Source organism: Neodiprion fabricii, chromosome 4 (assembly GCF_021155785.1).
Source record: "Neodiprion fabricii isolate iyNeoFabr1 chromosome 4, iyNeoFabr1.1, whole genome shotgun sequence".
Taxonomy (NCBI): domain Eukaryota; kingdom Metazoa; phylum Arthropoda; class Insecta; order Hymenoptera; family Diprionidae; genus Neodiprion; species Neodiprion fabricii.
In genome coordinates this window covers 4,270,335-4,292,477 of record NC_060242.1, presented here as the reverse complement: position 1 = coordinate 4,292,477, position 22,143 = coordinate 4,270,335, and the positions used below count along the sequence as shown (strand labels likewise).

The 22,143-nt window shown below is 39.7% G+C and overlaps 1 protein-coding gene across 4 annotated transcripts; it reads left to right on the top strand.

The window, feature by feature from the left end:
* Nucleotides 1-4,187: 4,187 nt before the first annotated feature.
* On the top strand, nt 4,188-22,100 carry LOC124179964. Of its 4 annotated transcripts, none has more exons than XM_046564878.1 (11): nt 4,188-4,651; nt 8,538-8,738; nt 8,988-9,121; nt 9,659-9,785; nt 16,217-16,400; nt 18,450-18,567; nt 19,438-19,739; nt 19,807-19,977; nt 20,080-20,307; nt 20,816-20,953; nt 21,238-22,100. In XM_046564878.1, exons 3-11 carry the CDS (start codon nt 9,012-9,014, stop codon nt 21,366-21,368), a joined length of 1,509 nt encoding a protein of 502 aa, XP_046420834.1. In that variant the 5' UTR covers nt 4,188-4,651; nt 8,538-8,738; nt 8,988-9,011; the 3' UTR covers nt 21,369-22,100. The 4 variants fall into 4 exon arrangements, with proteins under 4 accessions (XP_046420834.1, XP_046420832.1, XP_046420830.1 ...); XM_046564874.1 differs by having other exon boundaries at nt 4,189-4,651; nt 20,062-20,307; XM_046564875.1 differs by having other exon boundaries at nt 4,189-4,651; nt 8,503-8,738; nt 20,062-20,307.
* The last annotated feature ends 43 nt before the right edge of the window (nt 22,101-22,143 follow it).

Below are 22,143 nucleotides of genomic sequence, written 5' to 3'. Positions count from 1 at the left end.
TCGCAACGTACGTGTAGATATTTTATAACGTACCTGTACATAAACACGTGTAATACGTAGGTATAAGGCAGCTGGCACGTGAAATGCGAACGGTTAAATCTGTGTGTATAACAGTGTAAAAAAAAGTGAGGAGATATTATTATCGAGGCCAGTGCACATAAATTTCGCTCGTGGAATTCTTCGGCAAAGCGCGCATGCCTACAATAACTCTACCATTCTTATATATGTACATATATATACATGTATAACAGAAACCGGAAGTAGTCGGTAAGGCAGTTGCCGGTTACGTCAGTACAAACCACGCCGCTTGCGCACGAGAGAAAGAAACTTACGCACTTTAAAATCGTCGTTGCAACTATTGCCGCATATTTGTCGCTAAAGGAATCGAGCCTCCGTTTTTCACCCTTTCATGTTTATCCATAAAAAAAATTCATTCAAGAGACGATAAACTAACTCACTCGCTAAATTCAAACTTGGAATTCAGAACCACATCGATGATTATGTAATAAGTTTGTTTATTTTTTATCTTTGAATTACGTAATTATTGCGCTTCGGTAGTTTTCACTAATTATTGCCGCGGTTCAACGTTGATACTGCGTAGCGTAGGTGTAGAAATTTTTATATCCTCACGAGAAGGCGCGAAAATCTCATCACGTCGTCGTCTAAACAAGTCCACCTTTTCTATAATCACGCTTACCACTTACGACGAACAAGAAATTTTCTTTCCATCGTATATAATTGAGAAATACAAACCTGAGGAAAAAAATTTTCACTAAACATTATTATACTCATTCGGTGGATTTGTAATTATTATTTTTTTTTTTTTTTCTTATTTACTGTACCGAATGTCTTTGATATGAAGAATTTGAAAGGGATGAAATTTCGTTTCAAATTACCGCTTTTGATCCAACCGTTTTATTTACGTTTGACGCCACTTCTTCAACTTTAAAACTTTAGCTCGCTGGTGGGATTTCAAAAGTTCCGGGTTAAACTCTGTAAGCATCGTAATTTTCTCCCTCTGATCTACGTAGGCGAAGGGCACAGAATTAGCCGACAATCTAATAAAGGGACGCGCAGCCTCTGGCCCTCATATTTTTAGCCCGTCATCTTCTCCGAAACAAGTGCATCACAAACGATATATTACTCCTCGTATCATCTACTGGTTTTCATTTTTTAAACTCGGAAATTTGTATAGAAAATTAAGATTCTCCGAAGGTCAAAATTTCGTTCCCTTTATTTTCTTCTCTTTTTTTTATTATTTTTAGTTTTAATGAGACTTAATATCAATTTGTCTTTAGAGAATAATCTACTGAAACTTATTTATAAGCCCTTTTTATTAGATTCATACTTCATAAGAGTTCTTCTTCGCGTATCTTCTCGTGAATATTTATCAATTATAGCGTGTGTCTTATTGATTGTAATATACGAATAATGGATGTGATAGACGTTCAAAATCAGCGTCTGGTCGTCATTCGTTCGTCGACGTGTAATTATAGACGATAACTCATTTATTATGATTCTATCCAAGTGTGCGGGAAATTGTAAACGAAGCCATATAAATAAACAAATTTTAAAGAAAACGTCCCGATTAAGCACATGATAAATCATCGATATTTCTTAATTATCCAGATATTTCTCGCAGCTTAACTTATCACTGTATAAATATTCATAAATTAATGTTATATGATTCTCTTAACGTGTATATTAACCCATATATATATATATAACTTGAATCTTTTTTCATCAATAGAATAAATGAAGTGAAATTATAAGAATAAGGAATAATAAATAATATGTTTGATTTAAAGTGCATGACAATCTTCAATACGGTACCAAACTATAGACGATCAAATCGAAATTAAACAAACGGCCGCCGGTTCTAATCTCAGCATAGAAAATATAAATATCTAATTGTCATGAACTGAAGGCAGGAATTTGGATCATCGGATGAAAATTGTAGAGTTCAATAAATTGAGGTTCCAGGTAATGAATGAATTAGAAAAAAAGTTCAATTGTGTGGGGTTAAAGAATAGATAAGAATATTGGTTAATCGGCAAACGAAACTTCCAGCATAATCCCAATTTGCAAATTGTCGATAAATCTCTTCGCGTCAGAGATTTGTAATTTTTCTTGACGACCACGTGATTGTAAAATTTCTTCATTTCTTTTCGTAAAATTGTTGACAACGATGGAAGGATTGCACAAGAATACGAAAAAGGTTACAAGGTACGTTTGTAAGAGTAAACAAGATTTAATCTCTCAAAATATGTCACGCATCGTTGAATTTCACAATCGTGTAGAATTTTAAAACAAGTTTTGTCGAAATGCGTATGACCGAAATTAATGTCGAATGATTCACCGCAGAGTCGTTATTCATCTTTAATGTCACTTCTGTAATATTTTCTGTTTTCATTTTACTCACACCTAATTTCGATACTAAAAATTCTGCTTTTCACCCAAGGTGCAACTGTACTAAAATACGATAAAGCATAAATAACTAGCATATGATTAATCATTCATTCGCGAAAGGCACTTGAATTCCGGTGCTTGTAAAAAAATGTCGAGAAAACTGGAACAAGTGATAAACAAGTAAGTATCTAACTATACATTTTTTACATTTTTTTCAACCTGAGTACGATCATTGCGGACTCAATTACGCTGTATCGAACAGTTTACGATTCTTCGAACAACAATTTTCACTCAATTCAAAGACACAATTCCCTCAATATCAGGCGGATGTGATAAAAATTATTTTTCTACACGATTTCGACCCGAGTACTACGATTACGCTGTTTTCACTAGTTTTTCAGTCTTCAAAACATTTTCACTTGATTCAGAGACACCATTGACCGGACGACAAAACAAGACGCGAATTACTACACCATTGGCTCTTATCCGACCCTGCGTATTATAAATAAATTGACCAAGCATTGAGTGCAATCAAGCAATTATTATCGTAGCGCATCCCGCGGCCATTGCAAACCTCGAGGAGTTACATCCTTCGGAGTTCATCGGTCCATTTGACTTACGGCAGATCGTCCGAACGACACTCGAACAACACGAACCCCTCGACAACATGCCCGATGAATTTAGAACCGGGCCTTGAGCTCGTCATCATCTTTATCCAATTCATCCTCGACCTCCGTACATCGCCACGATGATTCAACGCCAATGCAGCGCACAATGCGACCACTTTCGAATTTGCTTATCCACCATGCGATCTGAGGTGTTCCGTTCTACTCTGGGTCGTATAAATATTTATAGACACGATCTGTCAAACCTGATCGTTTGACAATTTTACTACCAAGCAAAAGCGTTATTCGGAATAACGGACGTAGGAAAGGTTTGCGAAGTGATTTATAGCCTCGGTTCTCGAATTCTCGTGACTTGGTTGATTCGACGGAACAAATCGACTACCGCTCTTTGTCTTTGGTAGATATATAAAGAATCGAATTTAACAGTAGGTACAAAGAATTCTTCCTGGTGTCAACTTTGACGAGATCTAATGTTGACGTTGGAGTGATGGCAGGTCGTGAAGGCACTTTTAGTGTTTCCACGTTATGTTCTTTGTGTCCTCCTGCTGGTACGCGAACCTGTTACAGTACGGCATACGACAGTGGCGAATAGCAATTCGATGCAACGATCGAGACGGGTTAACTAATTTCCACAAGCTTCGACCAGCCAGCGAAGCTTATAACCTTGACATTTGTCGTCATTGTCGTGCATCACGGGTTACGGTGAACGTATAAACGGAGAGCCGCGACTAGGAGTGCCGGTGATTCACATTATGCAGTTCAGCACAAGTCGCGAATAGACAATACGAGAAACCGTGTGGAAAAGACGCGCCGCAAGGTACCAACAGAGAAAGTAAAAGTGCCCGCAAGGCACATTAAGAAGGCAAGGTATAAGCCAGACGGGGTCAAAGGTCGATCAGCGAGTCGAAATCCCGTTTCGCAACTGGGATATTCTGCCGTTGGTAAGCTCTTATGGAAGACAATTGTGCTCGTGGAAGATTGGAGAGTCGTCGAGCGGTAGCTGGAGAAGGAAGAGTACTCGTAGCGATCAGGATGCGGAATGGATGGTTAATTATCAATGAGTAAAATGTTCACGTAGCAGTGGCGAGAGGTCGATTGGATCCTCGACCCCGGTGTGCAAATGTGGGTTCTTGCAGAATCAGTTACCGCCGAACTGTTCAGCGAATACGTCGACGGTTGTTGGGCCTCTTCGTTCGACGACGTAACGATGCCTCGACGAGACCCGAATAGAGCGAGAGAGAGAGAGAGAGAGAGAGAGAGAGGAGAGAAATGAGGAGAGGAGAGAGACGGAGAGATCACGTCGCCCCCGCTGGATCCGTCATCACGCATTGTCGAGCTTCTCCATGGTGCCGCAGTTTAGTGCTAGAAGATTGAAGCCGGAGGGTCGGAGGGTCGGTTCATCGTCGAGTTCATTGTGCCTCGAGTGCCTTCCGACGTTTCGACCCAGCCGCATGTCGTGGTGCGTTGTTGCGTCTGTGTCGTGCTTTCCCGATGTTGTGATCCTCCGCATGGTACGGAAGCTGCGTTTTGTGCTTTGGAAAAGTTAGCCGATAAAACGGAAAATCGGACGAAATCAACACCTCGACGTAACAAGTTGTCTGAGCTTTCGATTAAAGGTAAGTGGATACTGGTTCCCTCTCCTACTTCTTGCTGCCACAGAATCTGTTCCCCGATTGGAAACTTGGTAAAGAAACGCGTCTCGCTCTTTCTCAAAAATGTTCATCGTCATGCTGTTGTAATTTTTCTAAGCATGGTTTTGGGTATTGTGAACTTAAGAAAAAGCTCCTCGAAATATTCAAGATAACCTTTGCGGGGCAGAGTAGTATTTTTTCTTTAAAACTTTTCACGGAACTGTCAAACAACTTCATTTGCGACTGTTTGAGCTTCTGGAAACAAGCCTTAAGCTCGCGTGTCTTACCGGTATAAATTATTCGACAGCGCTTCGTGTCGAGTATCGTTGCAACGAAGTTTGACTAACAAGCTTAGATAAGTGTTAGGATGATACATGTACACGTATAGACAATTCGTGATATTACAGTTATAACAACGAATTGACAAATAGTATGGTGATCAATTTCTCGTCGTTATTGAACGCTTGATAAATTGAATCTACGAAACTACGCAGTCCGTGCTGCACGTATACAAGTGTACAATATGTAACGCCTGTTATTTATCATTACAATGCGCAACGAACGGATTACCACATGAACCGACAGTTACTTACTTTTAGATAAATCTAGGCACATCTACGCTGTTTTCATTCATCATCAGCCAGTCAAAACTGACTGCAATCAGTTTGTTGTTTTGCTGTTCCGAAAATTGAATAAAGTGAAATTACGATTTTTACTTACTCTGCGACAAGAATTTAATCATAGCCGTTGAATGTAATAACAGAAATAATAATTACGATGACGATGACGATGATGGTGGTGGTGGTAAATTGTCACGTTACGCAAACTCGCGCTCTCGGTGCTTCGTCGGTGATTTCGCAGCACTTCGATTTACCAATTCGAATAAGAAAAACGAACAGAAAAGGAATTATTTATACCCCAATCGTAAGGATTCGCCAGAAATGAGCGACGGATTATTAAATCAACTATAATTTTTCGGATCACGAAATTCTAGTCGTTAGTTAATTTCATTGCCAAACATTTTACATGTAATGAAATTATCGGCAGTTACTGGAAACACAAATGCACGTTTTTTGATCCGATTTTAATCTCTGGCCTTGCCCCAGTTGAAAGAATCTGATACAACGTTAACGGATGTTAAATTTCTTCATAACTCAGCTTGTTTTAGGAGCGAGAAATTTGCATTACACGCTGAAGATCTTAACGAGTGGGCAATTTGTTAAATCCGGTGTGAAGATTATTAATGCAGCTCATGCGGGTGATTTACTTGACAGGTCTGATTGTTTTTCGATTTAAAACCTCTTTGCAATTTCAATTTTACCTTTCTCAATGTTCAAACATTTTTTCTCCCTGATTACAAATGTTAATAAACCGATAGAAGCAGGGAATAAAAAATTGTAAAATAGGTGAAAAACAGTAAGATAAGTGGTTAGAGTGTAAACTGGAAACTAGGTGACTAAAATATGTCCGAGAATGTCAATTGAGCACATCTGTCTGATCCTGAGTAATTAAACCCAATCAAAACAAAGTCGTTATATTATAGCAACGTTCATTATACAAACATGTTGCACAACAATCGTTTGTCCTTTGCATCTTTCGGTGTATTCTCACGATCGCTTTTATTATAATAACACACAGCGTATTAAATTGTGGAATAAAAACCGGGCAGCTTGTGCGTCTTGCGCAATATTAAAACGTATGCGCTGTACGAAGTAAAAAGAAATTTAAAAAAAAAACTGGACGGTTGCTTTTCGTATCATCTTGTAGTTGATACCTAAACGCCTGAAGGAGGCGGGGAAAAAAAGTGGAAAGAAAACAGAAACAATTTGAACGAAATCCCATGTGCCGCTCAAGTGCCGTGCATGAATTCTCGTCCCTAGATCCAAGCGATCCTGGATCGTGGGTTAGAGATCTTGGATCGAGTGCATGTACACTTATAATCCGAGACTGTAATTACCAGATGCGGACTGTATTCAACCCATGTACTATAACAGGATAAGCTAATGCTGCTAATTACTCGGTCGTCGGGCTTTGGTAACAGCAATAATTATCGGCAGTGAAAAATATGGCAATGCTGATAAATTGAAAGGAGATATTCAACTTTCCCACGTCGTTTCTGCTGCGGTAAAATCGAACGTGGGATGAAACTCGATCAACGAATTTGCCACGGTTTCTGGCCGTATAGTTGAAACGAGAGGAGTTTGGCGAGCTGAGAATAACGAGAGGAAATTCCGAGAGGCTGTTCACTCGTGGAAATCGCAAACGACTCTGTACGTTGCCGTTTTTCTGCAATCACTTGAGATTTGTTTGAATTTGCTAAAAATTTGAATTGTCGTTGTCGTTCAATTTGTAAGTGGACATGTTCACTGCATAATTGAGCTACGTTTCAAAACATAGGGAAAGAGGAAAAAGAGTAAAACGTGAGAAGAAGTAATTAAAGTTTTTTTTATTCTCAATTTCGATTGATGTACGACTCGTTTATAAAATCGATATTATTCACGCAAGAATTCATTTATTTATTTCGCACTTAAGGTGCAACGAAACGCGTTGCGAGGTGATAAAGTGATTGCTTAATTATATGTATTCGCGATCCGTCGAATTGATCAACTCGCCTCATACCTCTCATTTTTATCCTCATATTTCTAGCGCTTGTTTCTGAAAGGAGGTATTAATTAGCCGTTTTATTTCAGACTCGCGAGTAGATAGATATACACGTAATATCATTCTTACGATTTCGTTCCGCGCTATTAATAATCGTCCACGCGACTTCATCCTACAAATCTTTCTTGCATACCAGATAGGACAATTTCATTTACACGTTACAACGCGATCTCGTAACCTGCATTCAGCTGCAATACGACATTAGCAACGAAAATTAATCACTGTGAATTTAGTCACAGCAATCTTTCGAGGACGTTACGCAATTCTGCACTCATTATACCGACTCAAAAAATTGCATGATTATACCGTTCGCCGCTCGAACGACGCTCGTAATCCAGATTTTATCGTTCTTCCCGTATAAATGTGCCTCTCTCTACCTCTCTCTCTCTTTTTTACTTCTCTTTCTCTCTCTCTTGTCCATATACGCAATGGACCAAACGACAGAAGTTTCACGAACTGTAATTTCTCAAAACCAGAATACATCGAAGATATAAAAAATAACAAGAAGCAGACCAAATCTGCCTTTTGAATATTCAGTCATCCGATCGAATGTCAAAATCGACATATCACACCTCAGGATCTGCATCTTGCAGCCGGTTTTTTTTTTCTACAGACCAATCTTCTGTTCGAAAATTAATTTCTGACTATACGACTTCGGTAATATTTACTTCAAAAGTAATTTTCTTGCTAATAGTAATTTTCTTATTATTCAGTTCACCACATTCATTCGGTTCAATAAGTACCCATCATCCATCGATTCATCCCTGCACCAACGTCAAGTTAGAAAAAAAAAATAAAATAAAACAGCATCAGTTACCATAATGAAAATGAACAACACGCAACAGTTACAAAATTAGATTCAATTTCGTATCCAGAAACATATTTTTCGCTTATGATAAAAAATGAAACTGTAACCACAACCAGAAATTCGTCTCATTGTCTGTGTATAATACTGTTCGTGACGCTACCTAAAGATCAGTGCGTCTCTACCAATCGTCAGTTGATAGCAACGAAATCATATCATTGAATTTGGTTTTGTTGAACCAGAATCTGAGATGAGCTTTCCTTAAACCAAATTCCAAAGTAGGATGTTATTGCTCTCAGTGGAGGTAATAAGCTCAGGCCGCATAGCAAACCGTTCCATTCCACCTGAGACGATTTGCGATTTATTTCAGGAGGTGAATCCTTGCCGAACGGTTTCTGTTAACAGTTCTGGCGGTGTCTGATAGACGGAGATATGGCGAAGCGAAGCGGTCACACGACCCATCCGGTGTTGGCTGTCTGCAGTCGTTAGCTTCGAAATCCGATACCGTACACTTCATGCACGTCGATCGCACTTCGCCCAGTGACGTGTGGAATAAAAACGCTCGTCTCAAACCGTCGTGGCTGGAAGGATAACATCGTTATCAAGGTATGAAGTACAGTTGCCGTTATTATTTTCATTGCGATTAGTTTCCTGTTTCCTATTTGCACCCACCGACGCGATCCGATTACCGCTCGACTTCCGAGCTCATCGTCAGATTCATAATAGTCAGTCCAAAGCACCGCGTTGGCGCCTCAGCGTAGTTCAATCGCAAAAACGCCCTGCCAAGTTCAGGAAAAATCATTCAATCAATAGTTATAAGCCATCGATCAATGTTCCGATTATCCACTGCTTCAGGTGCACTTCGGTTACCTTTCCAAGATGCTCGGTTCCGGGATTCTGGACAGTCTTCGTATCGTCCTAACAGTCTTGGCAGCCTTGCCGTTGGCGAATTCCTTGTCCGGTGATCACGTCTGCAACAGGATTGAAAAGTGAGTACACTGATCAAGTTTTCACCTTCGGGTTCACCGGATCTCAGACGCTGCTTGCCGGTGATCCAGTTTTAAGGAGCTGCGCAAACTCCACTCCCCGGACCAACGAACGCGGTTCCCGGTGATTTGATCGTGTCAAAAGGAACGGCCGCAATTCGAGCCTGACTCTCGGAGAACGCTCTTTATCACTTATCCGAGAATTGTGCAATGTGCAATATCCACGAGCATGCAAAGGTATGCCTCGCTGGGTAATCTAGTTGTCGTTAGCCGCTCGAGATCATTTTCCACTCGGGCTCGTGCATGCAGGGTTTGATCGAAGCAATGCTCGTTGCCTGCGCTGTCATTACTCAATGTTAATAATAAGTCACGATTCGCTGACGTTGTTCGTTCCAATTTAGCATTCCGCGGCAAAATTAGGTTTCAATCTTTCGGACCTGGTTGACAACAAGTGGAACAATTCCACAGCTTTCATTTGCTCGATTTCAGAGCTGTGGAATTTCATTCACTTCACCTTCATTCGTCATTTTTACGTTTCAGCTACACCCTCACTGCCAAAGAAACTTACACGGAGCCTGTCATGGTACAAACGTTCACATGGTGTCTCCAGGTTCCTCCGAGGTGTGAAAAGACGCGGATTGAAATGAGGGAACGATATCGAATCAAGGTGAGTCGATCGAACAGATCACGTAAAATAAGGATCGATCAATCTTTGTCGCTAAACTGCAGAGATTTCAATCATTTGTCGGTCGTTTTCTGCAGTTAACATCGATGATATCTTCGATTCGTTTAACATAATCACCGCGATAAAAGATCTACCATTGATGTAACGCAGCGGATGCTGAAGATTCGCATCGATCACATATTTACCCGTAAATCGGAAACTTTTACAGCGACGAGATAAAAATCATTGGATTCCGACTCCATCATACAGACGATCAGCGAGGCTTGGCCTTGATAATCATAACTCACGTATTACCAAACGAGAACGGATCTACACTTCGAAATTACGGCTCGCCGTTTTTGTAATAGGCTGCGCTTCTCTCTCTTTCTGCTTTAGCCGTGAACCAAATACGTTCAGATCTACACGCCAATTAGAAATTCGGGGGATTGGGATGATTGGTGAACTCCTGCTTCACAAGACCCGTTACGATTCGCAAGGACTTGGAACATTTTCAGAGATCGCAAGCCGCCGTTGCATATCCGGCCGCCTTTCGTTCTAGCCAACTGTTCTGCAACTAGTTGGTCTATTTATACACGCGTACGCAGCTTGTTATTGAGTACAAAGTAACTTGGGTCTCCCTTTTACGAGGTTGTTGCACCTCGACTTCCCGTTCATTGAACAGTCCGGAAAATTGGCATTATATCAAGATTACTCGTATGGTGTACGGGATTGTCTGAAGTCTTTGCATCAAAGAGAAGTTTAACAGTAAATTCGTTCCTTCTCTTGTCTTATTTAAAAATAAGTAAACACTTTGCGGTACAGCGTTTCATAAGTGAGATACCTTTTTTGAATCGGTTGTTCAATATTTAAAAATTCAATTTTTGGGAAATCACTGTCATTTTTTTTTTTTTGTCTTTGTTTATGCATAATTGGACTTCTAAAATATCAGTGTTGATATTTTTAGAGGGCTTATGATTATTCGACGAATACAGTGAACCCTATAAATAAACAAAGTGTTGAAAATGCCTGTTTTTACAGACCAAATGTAATTGTGGGAAGGTTAGGGAAATTGGAAAAGTGGAACTCTCTGATCTTCGGTTTTTCGGGTAGCTGAAAGCGAATCCCACGTCAGAATTTCAAAATTCGAAATGTCGGATCCAATATGGCGGACTGAAAATATAAAAATTGATCCGATTCGTTTGAAATTTGTTAATCAGGGGTTTTCAGGGTCGTTGAAAACGAATCTGACGTCAGAATTTCAAAATTCACGATCGTGGATCACCGTTTTGAATTTTCAAAACTTCTCTCAGCCCATTTTTGAAATCAGTGACCTCGAGAATCCTTGCATACCCAGTTTGACGGAATTATACCACAAGGAAAAATGCATACTTCAAGTGGTTGAAGGATCATTTTGAATCATCGCGGTCATAGCGAAGTTACCTGCGCTATATGTGCTTTGTTGCGGTTCTCTCGAAATTGCAAAACCGCGAGTGCCGGTCTTATCGAAACACGGATCGACCGGACGCTCATCAAATCTCAAGGCTGACGCCGGTTTCGCAACGAATAAATCTGCGGAAAAAGAAAAAAAATAGAAAACGTGAAAACCGGTCTAGAAGTGTCCTTGCGTCACGCCTCGAGCTAGCGAGGCGAACGCGGTGAAAACTGATGTTTGGGTTCGCGGTACGACCTGCGTTATTCCCAAGTTCATCCGAACTACACAGTGCATTGAATTTATTCTTCCGAGTGCAGCTAGGTTTTAAAATCGCTAACATAACTATCCTTTCTACACACCTTGTACCGTGCGATTTTGTTACATGATCGAATTTCAAATGCGGCTATAGAATTTCCTCGTACCCATGCACGCAACAATTATCCGCATAATGCGTTCGATGTAACTTTGAAAAAGCTTCGAAGCGTGCTTGGTTCGAGGCGGAAGAACACAGTGGAATTCGAGACGCGTCGTACTAACTCCGCGATAATTGACGGGGCAAAATTGAAGGAAATTTGTTCGGAAATTCGATTCTCAGTATCGCGTTTATGTAATGAATAATAATAATAATAATAGTAATAATAGTAATAATAAATCGAGAAACATTACTCCAAGTATTTTTTTGAATACGCTTACGCGCATATTAATAATCGTGGCGACTCCTTCCGCCGAGTCTGAAAATTCTTCTTCATCGTCTCACGGCGCGGCGAACGATAATATCATGTCGATAAAATTCATTTGCTCGTAAAAATTTCACACACTCCTACAAATCAAACGTTCTTAGGGAGTAGTTCTCGCTGAAGAAAGTTTGATCGCATGTGGCGTAAAGGTATAAAATATCCTGCACTATACGTTGCACGGTTTACGCCTCTCGCTGTGTAAACACTGAAATTTCGTAATGCAGAAACAGCCGCTGTTTGCGCCAGGACGTAACTGACAGTGTGATCGATTATCGTTCAGTGCTTGTTGTAGTTTTGAATCTGTCGGAAGACTTGACGCGTCGTAAGTAAATCATTGGTTAAGTGATCGAACATTATTGTGCTGGGTCAACTTTTACAACAAGAAGATGGTATTTCATGGTTTTTAGGGTCGCTGATTACGAATCTGAAATGAGACTGCAAAAATTGAAGATGGCGGATCCGATATGCCGGACGGAAATTTCAAATTTTATCGAATCCGGTCGAAAAACTCTGTGCAGAAGTTTCCGGGGTCCCTGATTGGATTCGCTGTACTGAATTTTCAAAATCTGATTTCAGATTCGTAATCAACGAGCCCAAAAACCCTTGGACAGAGTTTTTCTACGGATTCAATCGAGTTTTACGTAAAATTTATGTAAAACGAGTATCTGTGTAGACGGGTAACTTTCTCGGAAATGAATTATTTCTTCAATTTTCACGACTTTTTTCAATCAATTTGTTTCCAACGGTAATAATTTACATTATATCGTAATAATGACTCTCGAATAACGAAAACCTATTAGTATACTATCAGAAATAGCAAAAAACCGGAAAAAAATATGTTGAAATGTTCTCTATATATACAAAAATGGATATAAAATAGGTGGTAAAAATACTTACCACTACGCTGAGAGAAATTTTTAGTCTCGATTACCGCTCAGTCCTTAACTATTTTTATTTTTAACCACAATCGAAAAATATAGTTCTAGGTAAAAAATGAAAATTGGTTTTCCAGCTGTTACCGACAAGTCTAGTATCCGTTACTATTCTTTATAATTACGATCACTGTTGCTATATTTTCTTGCAACTGTTGGGAAAATTTAATGCTTGTGCAAGAATAAATTGACGTCAAGGCCTTGTTTAATTAAAAAAGTAGAGTAAACCTCACAAACTGATTTTGCGTTCCAATAACCAAAAAAGGATCGACGATAGCGCAAAATGGTCAGGCGTACCTCGTTTTTCATAATTCCAACGATATTCAAACAGTTTTTTTAACGATACCTGTTTTATGACATTTTTCTAGTTACTGTATCAAATGAAATTTTTCTCAGTGTATAACTCAAACGGTTAATGATCAATATAAGAGCAGTTGAAATCACAGTTCTATGCAGCATCGTTTCCCAAAAACGTAAAAATCAAGAAGACTGATCGATTACCATAAAAAGTCGGTACTTCTTCATTAATCTGACCAACAAATTCGCTAGACTACATTCAAAAATTGATAATTTCTCGATTATTAATCTCGTCAAGAAAATTCTCACACTCAATTTCCGTCCAAGTTTTCCTCTGCGTTTCAGCTACGCGTCCCGGATCACGCGTATCCAAACTTGTGCAATTCGCTGCAGTTGTTAGCGAATAATCCCACCCAGCTCGTTGCCGCGTTAATAGGGGGCGATGATTATAATCGTCGTGCTAAATCTCGTTACGTATACGTGCAAACGGCAAACGCGTATACGTACGTACGTATACCTGACACACCGGGCACGCATTGCGTTCACTTTCATCCCGGGATGAATTATACATACATACATATACATGTATATACACACGTGTGTATAAAGTATTATACGAATTGCAGAGATCGGCCGGAAAGAAGCTGTCCGAGTATCGCGTATCGGCTGCAGACCGGTGAAAGTCGAGATTGCTGGTGTAAAGTCTCGGTCTCACGGTGGAGCATTCAGGGATTTTATTTTGACCATCGCCTGAACGTCGATCAAAGATCTGGTCAGCCGATGATTAAACATTGGCAACTCGCCGTAATCGAGTTCATTGCTAATCGCTAATCCGGCGGTATAAATACTCGAGTCTTCGGGTTTAATTGGCTATTGAAATGATGGGATGTACAGAAACGAGTAGACGAAAATCGACGAAACGAACACGCGCACGTTAAATTCTATGAAGCCTGAAAATAAGGAACGATCTATTCATTTACACACTGTAAATTCGCCGGGCTCCAGCGCTCCTTTATTTTATATAATAATGTTCTAACTACTAATTTCAGACTATTCCTTTGTGCCAATTAGGCATTAATTGAGCCGTCTTCTGCCTCGGAGTAAAAAGTTACGAAATTCGGGCCGGTATTACTCGCGATTTCTTTAACTCCTCCCACTTTTCCCATTCAAATGTGTGAACCGTATCGCCGAAGCGGCGAATCCCCGTATAATCGTCGATGAAAAATATCTCACTCACGTTTAAAACGTTCACTGCGTACGAGTGAAAATAATTACCGCATCTAAATTTAATCATTTAATTCACCGTTATACAGCTTCTTTATTAATTTTTTTTTTTTTTCTCTTTTATCGTGTATAAATTTATTAACCACTTATTATATTATACAGGTGTTGATTATGCGGCTGAACTTTTCGTTTGTCGAGTCTCAAGCGCCGCGGTGTTAATGCGAAGGTAATTGGCCAATTTATCGCCGAGGTTAATTTACCGGTTTCGGACTTCAACCATATTCACACTACGAGTAAGAAAAACAGGCTCATCTTCTGGCTCCGCTTATTTATCGCCTTAGCCTTACATTTCTCGATCACAGGTTCGCCCGACGATTAATTATTCGGAACAGTTTAACCCTGGCCTCGATTCTGGATTAAAGAATTCGTTCCAAAAAAAATTCAACCCAAGCGACACACTGCGGGGAAAATTTTTCAGGCATTTTCCGTGTTTCGATCGTGTCAGCGCCACCGGATTTTCATCTGGTAAAGGTATGTAAATGAGATGAATTTCGCTACTTGACGGCTCGCAAAAAAAAAAAAAAAAAATCATCACTTGAACACGGATTTATATAATTTATTCTAGTAGTGCTATCAATTAGCGATATTTTCTCGCGGAGTGGGCACTAAAACTCTGCATTTGCATAACGTCAGCTGCATTAAACGCAACATGTGGGATAAAACGAGGCGTTGAATCGGCGGCCCAGGCTTGGGCAAGTATTCAGACTGGATTAGTCATCAGTTTTTACTTTTATGCGTCTACTTTATACGCTGCTGGTTTTTTTCCAACAATGAGACAGTCGTTTCAGGCCTCCTACGTTGACGTTTATACGGTCAAATCGGATGGAGGAGAATGATCGACGTGGTTTCATTCCGAAATCTGAAGTCGAGTCTATGAGCAGCACATTTGTTTTGTTTTATTTTTTCTTTATACTTTCTTCCTCCAGTTTTTCTATTCTGTTTTTTATTATTATTATTTTTTTCCCCCACTTTGTTGTTTCTTTCTTTACACTCTCGAGACCGTAATTATTCGACAATAATTAATGAGATGCTTGGCGACAAGGTGACGTGTTGGAATTTTATACGTGTAGTCCGGACTGAAAAATGATAAACAAAAATAAGACCAAGGTGTTAGAAATCGACTCGTCGAGTTGACCGAGTCAGATACTTATTGAAGAATTATCCTTGGCGATATTTAACACGTGTTACGGGCCATTGAAATACGAATAATGATTCGCAACGAGGAAAGGAGTGATAAAATAGTGATGATAAAAATAAAAAGTTTATAATAACGCGAGCCTCGCGACTTTGCAGAACAGGTGAATGATTCAATCGGGGCACTTTATACGACTTACGTAACGGTGATACAACGCCGATAATAACAATAATGGAGCAATAAAAGTAACGATCGAACTGCTCGAACGGTGAAGAATTGCTGCGTTACAAGACAACTCTCGACACGTCCTCTCAAAAGTCACTTTTCTACATCGTTTTTATTACGCAACATCATTTCCAGCGCACGTATTATACGTACAAAAGGCAATCCTCGAACACTTTGTAATAAGTAAAAATTTTAACAATTATTATACGGTGTTCAGAAATTTATACAACAACCTCTACACTTTACGTAATTGAAATATATATATATATATTTATGTATAATCGCAACAGAAAAATTTATCGAAGGAGAAAATCCGAAATCTCGATCACACTTTGCACTCTCCAATTTCTTCTACAGCTTCTTACCGTTCGTTTTTGCGTTCTCGTTTTCAGACCAACGTCGAGCAAAGATCGATATCGGAATGCTGCGAGGGATACGTGATCCAGGAACTGCATGGCGAGGCTGAGGCCGAACCGAAATGCATACCATTTTGCAATTCTTGCAAAAACGGACTATGCCTGGCGCCAAATTTTTGCCAGTGCGAATCCGGCTATCAAGGCGACAGCTGCGCTCATCGTGAGTATTTAACTTGGGAGATTTGTACAAATACATCGATTGGATTGACGGGATTACGTTTCTGTTGCGATTGCCGCTGAGATAAAAATAATCTATGCATTCGATTAATCGAGTCGAAAAAAATAATCGAGGGCGACTCGATTGAATCGGTAAAAATCAATCGATTCATCGATCGTTTCCTATTTTTTTCCTTTTTGAAACGGCGCATACGAAACAAAAATTTCGTAAATTTTACTATGTAATCGTAATAGCGGAAAAGTTTTTTTTTTTTTGATGATTTGTAGTTTCAATCAAAATATTTTTCACTTTCAGGAGAAAATATTCATTTATCTATCACTTGTTATATCAAATAAGTACTTAGTGAGTAAGACAGTGATAATAATTGATACTTTAATGACGTGAATTGATATTGCATTGCATCGTTCATAAAAGTAAAAAGCGAAAACCGATTGTGAGGAAAAATAATCGAGTTTGAAAAATAATTTATCATACTCTATTAATCGGGAAATAATAATCGATTATTTCTTATCATTCTCATCCTGTAGTCCAAACTTTTTCTTACCTACCTTTTGGAAGATGAAATCTTGAGTTCGAACGTGAGAAATACGATTTCACGCGAATGTCTGACAGTTTGATCCAACGTTGCGATGTAACAACAACGTGAAGTCAGAGCCCCAGTTTTTGGCTTTCACTCTTTGCTTAAATCTGCGATGTCCACACGAAGGAGAATATTTATATTCTGGATTAATGGCGTTAAAACACCGTCCAGCATTCACTGCATATTTCTTCTCCTCTGACTATTGTAAGCTAAAAGAATTTGCCTCGCTTTTTTTTCTCTCATCCCACAAGAAGCTTGTTAGTTGAAAATCCTGTTAAGTCGTTTAAAATTTTGAGTATACTGCAATTGATATTTGTTTGATAAATTTTAGTTCAATGAGCCTCCCCTCCTCTCCCGAAGGACTGAATCGTCATATTATAGTTTTTTATTTTGGTTAACGGTGACAGACGACACCGATAAAAGTCCCTTACAATTGAGAACGGAGTCTGATGAGATATTCCGAGCGTTCAGAGCGACCGCCCACACGTCCAGATAATTCATGCGAGGCGTGCTGGCGTTTCTCGAACAACGCAGACCGCAGACGTGTATTGGACGTGTGTAGGTGCGTGCGTTGAATCACAAACCGGGCGTGGTGCAACTTTCATCCCGACTTCCGGACTCGACGAGCGGCCACAATTTTTCACCCAACAATTACCAGCCGTATAAGACAAGACGTAAACGAGAGTATTATAAACTGGTTTATGCCCTCCTTTTACAACCGTGCAATGCGGTTATCCGTTCAATCGCCGATCAGATTTAAACGCGAAATGCACGCATGCCGGACTCCGAGGAAATCCTTGATAGGTGAACCTCACCTTGTCGATATTCCGCACCTGTCTTGATTCGCAATGTACGGAATGTTTGATTCAGGAAACCGTGATTTTCCCCAAGTTTGAAAGCTGTGAATTTCCTCGGAACTTCTTGGAAGTCACTTGGAATTTACCGAGATAAACTGCCTCACTTGCCAAATCTTGAGACAGGTTCGGAAATATTGCAAAGATAATGTGTTTTTTTTTTTTTTTTTAATTCTATTTCTTTCTGTTCAGAATCAATGTGCCGTTGAATGTGAAGAAATCTGTAAAATTGGCGAAAAAAGTGTCAACATTTTTAAAAATTACGTAGTTGATAGAATATTGGTTTCTCTCTTTCAAGACGATTTCCGCTAACTAAAACGATTTGGCGAAATTCGAATATTACTTTTTTCGCAAAATACGACTCAAGACTAATTCATTGACTACCTTCATTCTGTCGCTACAAAAATTCGTCAATTTTGCAAAAAACTAAATTCTTTTTCGGGTCATTCACACCTTTTATTTCCAATCAATCGTACTATTTTCGAATCGAATGTTATTAAAAATCTATCACTAGAATCTACACTATATATATACACGTACTTGTAGAATGAAAAGTTAATGAAAGACTTCGCAACGCTGAAATTAAACGATTTTCAGAATGTCCACCAGGATCTTGGGGCAAGCAATGCATGCAACAGTGCGACTGCGCGTCGGGAGAATCCTGCAATCCAGTTAGTGGGATCTGCGAGTGTCCCGCAGGATGGCAAGGACCTGGGTGAGTCGATTTGATATTGTGTGATTGAGCAGAAGTTTCGATGAAAGTCACTTTACGAAAAGACGCCGAAGAGTCAATACCGCAAACGCGTCGTAATCCATTTTCGAACACAGTCTTCCAATCTACGTTCTTCTGTTTATTAAACAAAGCCTCGTCACATTATTTCCAAAACTGAATGAAACATAACGAAAATGTGGCACAACGTTTTAACGAAATCAGTTAACAACTATCCACTTTATTTTCATCAACAAACTTCGGAACCTGATTGGGCAAGAATGAAGAAGGATAAGAAAGCTAAGTAAAGGAAAAGAAAACTATTAGTGCTTAATGAAAAAACTAGCTGTACAAACAAGAGAAAAATATCGAACTGAATTTGAAAGTGGGTATTTGTTTATATAATAAATAATAGAGAAGCGGGTTATTTTAATGTTGTGTGTGAATGAATGATCTTTGAAACTGTAGTTAATATTTACAATTTTATTTATACAAATTTATACATATACATACTGGTTGGACTCGTTTGTTAAATCTAAAATACATATGCAGTTGACTTTAGAGGAAAGAAACTCGTCAAAATTGTAATAAAACAAAAGAGCAAACCAGACTAATGGTACATATAGAAATTGCGTGACTAAACAATTTTTATTTTTAGTTACATCCTGAAATCTATGAAAAATAAGTTTCTCTATTCGTTTGACATTATATTTTTTGTAATACAGAAATAAGTCCGTTACACTATCCAGATAAGTAATTATCTTTTACAACATCTTCTATTTCAAAAAAGAAGATCGTTTTCGTGCAGGAAAAATGGTGGTAACGAATGAATTTGAGTTGTGATTATTATAAAAGCAGTGCTTTCTTCTTCCACAGCTGCAAACTTGCCTGTCCCGAGGGTCGATGGGGATTCCGTTGCGAGTCGGTTTGCAACTGCGTCGAAAAGTACCCGTCATGCGATCCGGAAACGGGAATTTGTCGATTTTCTAGAATCGACACACCGCAAACAGTCCTTCCGCAAAATTGGACCCAGGGAGATCTCTTCCGAGCTATTCAAGTTTCCGGCTTAATCCAGACGGAAACTTCGACGTCACCAGTTTCCGGGGACGCCAGCGAAGCTGCGAAAACGGAAACTGGCATCGCGACAAGGATTTCCAGGACTACGGAGCACGTCGAAGGTACGTTTTCGGTTTTTTGTTGTCTCTTTGACGCAACATTGTTATAAGAAAAGTGCTTCTCTTCCAGAAAACGTTGTCGCCGTTTCCGAAGTTTCGTTTCCCTTGCCGTATTTTACCGTGGCGAGACCGGAAGACGGGCTTCGTTATGCGAACGCCGAAGATGGCGGCTCGGACTCGTCGTCGACGGTGAAAAAGGCGGCGTCACCTCATCCCGGTTACGTGAAATCCCTGCAAAAAGGTAAGCGTCAGAAACAGAACATCCATGGAGTGAAAGTGCGGTCCGTTACTCGACTCGGAAATACTCATAAACCCTAATTGTCAGTGATTTTTTTATCCACAGAACAGGAAGATACCCAATCGCCGCACGACGTCACCTTGCTGATTGTTGTCGGGTCGATTGTTTCCCTGTGTCTAACCACCCTCGCTGCCCTCGTGGTGTTCTACATGAGATCGAAACTCTTCGAGTCCATTCCTCTCTCGATATACAGCAGCGATAAGAAGGAAGCTTCGACACCGGAGAAGTGCGACAACGCGAAGAGCCTGAAGATAACAAACACGACGCTTCCTCGTAGGTCGTTTTAAAATACGATCGTTTAGTGCAATTGAGCTTTTTTTCTAATCCAGTCGTGTTCTGGAAACCCGTCTTGGTATGGAAGTCTCACTTTTCGCGAGTACCTCTCAATGTCTTCGTTTGTTTGTCGTTGTTCCTTTGTTTTGTCACGTCCGGCAGAGTCCCTGGCTTTCATTTTTATCTATTAACTGTAATAGCGTACTTTGCGTCTTGTCTTCTCGGGCCTGCACACATAGATGAAAATTACTTTTACCACTTTTCTCATACCTCCTCTGAACATCTCCCGCTTTGATTCGTTCGCTAACTCAGAAGCCGACTCTTTCTAAAAATACTTCTCCAGACCCTACGTTTAACTACATTCGATTGGATTCACCGAGTAATCTTTATGTCCGCGTTCTTGAATAAATAAAATTTCCACCAATATCCTGCATGTAACCCTTTAGGTGATATCACTTTAAGTGTAACAGTTTCGAAGCATTTAGAATTTTACTGTCGATCTTTTCAGCTCTACCGACTTTCGTCAATCCAGTATTTGCCACGAATCCTGAGACCGCTTTGATAACCTTCGACGCCTCCGAGCTGAACAAACACTACGACAACAGGACGGGAACCATCAGCATTCGTGTCTCTGGCAACATCCGAGGTGAGCCGAATTCAAATTCTCGTGTCCCATGGAAGCCTTATTTTCACATGTACCTGCAAAGTTGTTTCAAGAATGGATCTGATCATCCAATGTCACGCTTGCATTAAACTTGTCGCTTCTCTGCGAAAGACAGTTTTTGAGGGACCAACTTGATTCCTTTACTCATTTTTCTCTATTCACGGTAAATAACCTCGAGTCTGATGGAAGGTAATGCAAATTCGACAATCTCTAATCGCTTGTTGTGAAGTTTCGACATTTTTTAAAGAAGAATTTTTGGTTTTCAGATCTCCTGGAAAGCCATTATGACAGGCCACCGACGTCGGCATGTCGCCACAACGCTTTGGACCAGAACACGGAACATGTTTACGACGAGATTCCACTCACCGTTCCATTGTGCGTGCAAAAAGAGGCATAGCTTGATTTATTCATGCCTAAAAACTGCCAAAAATGAAACCAAAAAACCATAAAAGATTTCGAGGAAATGTTGTGCTTTAATGTAAACTCCGAGGGAAATTTAAACAAGAGATTAACGAATAAGATAACAGTAACGCATATGTAAGAGGCTCGTAATCTTCAACTCTCTGAGCGTTATTTATAATATTATGTAAATGTTTACCGTTAGCTTGATAAGCATTATGAAATACTTGAAAGTACTTTGACATATATGTATACGAATCCGATATAACCAGTGCGGATTGTGCGTTTTCGGTTAACCCCAGAATTTCTGTGTGGCGATAATGTTATGAACATCATTATTTATTATCAACGTGACGGTGCGTCGGGTTAGGACAAATACTTTTTGCGCAAATCGCAAACACATTCGTGCACGGATTACAAAGAAGAAATCTATCGGGATGACAGATAATTTTGTTTTAGAATTAGCTGTATACGTAGTTCTGATAATCTGTTCCTCGTAATCGGGGTCAGACCTGATGATTGGAGCCAGCTGGTCAAAGATCAACGCAAAAGGTTACTTGGTAAACACGGTGATAACCTTTTGCGATAACATCGTGTTATCTGAGGCAAGTATGTGAACCGTTGCTCATTTTTTAAAGCCTCTTTCGCGGTATTTAATGAACATATTTTTTGGTAACTAGGTTTGTATATCCATATATTATACACGTACATACAATGTACTATACAGGAACAGTGCGATGCGTATTTCATGATTTTTTTTCACATTCCCTTGA